The 1,960-nt window shown below is 41.4% G+C and overlaps 1 protein-coding gene across 1 annotated transcript; it reads right to left on the bottom strand.

The window, feature by feature from the left end:
- Window positions 1-589: 589 nt before the first annotated feature.
- LOC309557760 (taste receptor type 2 member 9-like) lies at window positions 590-1,501 on the bottom strand (the record flags this gene model as incomplete). Its single annotated transcript, XM_082260527.1, has 1 exon — window positions 590-1,501. The coding sequence occupies one exon, from the start codon at window positions 1,499-1,501 to the stop codon at window positions 590-592; it is 912 nt and encodes a 303-aa protein (XP_082116653.1).
- Window positions 1,502-1,960: the final 459 nt, after the last annotated feature.

The raw sequence follows: 1,960 nt of genomic DNA, 5'->3' as shown, positions 1-1,960 counted from the left end.
ATAGAAGGAGATGAAATGTCATCCACATACTATGCTACTAAAGATCTAAAATATGCTGCGCCTAGTGATGGGAGAACCTGCTGGGCAGGAGGCCTTTGTTCCTCAAGGGGACATGGGCAGAGGGGAACTGATAAGGGGTCACCTCCATATAGTACCGCCCACATAGGACAGAGGGGGGTGGGACAATTACATTTAACTGCCTATTTAGCTGGAATTGCCCTTTGAAGTAACTAACATACGTTGGTCATTTCCTTGGACCAGCCTGAACCATGGTCTATGTTTATAATAGTCAATATCACCATTTTCAATTCTTTTGTGATGGAAATGATCAATTCTGTCTTTTTAAAATTAATAATAAATAAATAAACTGACAAACTGATAAAATAAATAGATAAAAACTGACCCGGGGATTCTCTCCCTTCATCTGTAATCAAGGTGAAGGTATTCTAATATCTAACAGAAGGTTGAAGAGTGGAGAAGAGGTTCTCCCCAAAGGGAAGATGGTGTGAGAAAAAGCGATAGTAAAGGAAAGTAAAGATAAAAGAGCCATACATTGAAGGTAGGATCTATATATAGATAGACTGATATACTAATTACTGCATGTGGTTGTATCACGGGTTGTTTGTCTGTTTCTTAACTTGGGGTTCCCTTGGATTGAGATGATGGATAGAGCAGAAGGGTAGCTTGTATTGATTATAAAAATAAATATTCTTACAATTATTCCTAAGTACGGGGAGAAGATGATCATGCTAAAGACAGCCAGATACAGAGCCAAGCAAAGGCAGACCTGAAGGATCATGGTCCTGACTGCTCGGAGGTGACCCTCTAGTTGTGGAGATGAGCTGAACTGAGATGATTTGTGACGGATCTGGTGGACATGACTCAGGAGAGACCTCACACTGAGCCCAATGCAGATGAAGCTCAGAAGAAACGGGAGAAGAGAACCAAAAGTCATACAGAGTGGAACATATCGATAATCAATTTCAATGAAATGATGTTTTACAGATGGATTATTGGTCATGTTATGGTAATGAAAATGTAAGGTCCAAGGAAGTGGAAGAGTTATGAAGATTGATCCCAGGAAGGTGACGATGAGAAGCTGTGTGATAGAAGAGGACAATCTTCTCTGTAACTGAAGGAAAATGAGGTGGGAACACTTGACCAGTTTCAGGCAGTAATAGATGGAAAACCAAGCCGTGTTCCAGAGGTTCTCATACGTCAGAAAGATATAAAAGACAATGGAGAGTAGATTTTGTCTTTTGTAATGTGAGAGAGACCCAAACATGAATATCAGATAATCAATGGTGCAAGAACATTGGTAGCCGATCCCAGTGAGAGCCGACAAGAGGACGATCCTATCCGACACATTGAAGCCTTTCTTCTTCCTCCATTCCCGGACATACACAGCGACTATATAGGAATTCAGAGTCAGACCTGACACCACGGTAAGGAAAATGGTGACAAGTCTAATGATATCTGGTACTGACCACATTCCTGCCATGTTGGTTGTCGGAGAGGTTGGGTTGTCAGGCTGTGCAGATCCGTGTCAGTGGATGAAATAAAGGATTACACCAATCTAGTACAGAGAGATGAAGAGACGGGACATGCAAATTCTCCTAATATGTGATTTCATGGCTGCCTGTGTTTGCATAGTGAGGAATATGAGACCATAGGAATATTTTACAAGGACAGCCCGAGAAGATGAATATTATTTATCATTGAACACACAGTGAGGTGTTTTTTTTTAGTATTTTATTTCATATACGTTAAACTCTAATGACCAGTTGAGTATAGGTTGAGAAAATCTTCATGGACAGTTTGTAGCAACCACCTTCCTCTATCTGGAAGCCGGTACTATTCTCTATTACCATGCAGGGGTGTTGAGGGGCCCGGTCACCATCAATGGTAAAGTTTGGATGCTTTGGAAGTGGGGACTGTGATGGAGGCGGGTATCAGATCC

The sequence above is a fragment of the Pelophylax lessonae genome (assembly GCF_965119305.1).
Source record: "Pelophylax lessonae genome assembly, chromosome: 6".
In the NCBI taxonomy this organism is placed as follows: domain Eukaryota; kingdom Metazoa; phylum Chordata; class Amphibia; order Anura; family Ranidae; genus Pelophylax; species Pelophylax lessonae.
Note: the sequence above shows the minus strand (reverse complement) of the source record. Positions and strands in the feature narration are given on the sequence as shown.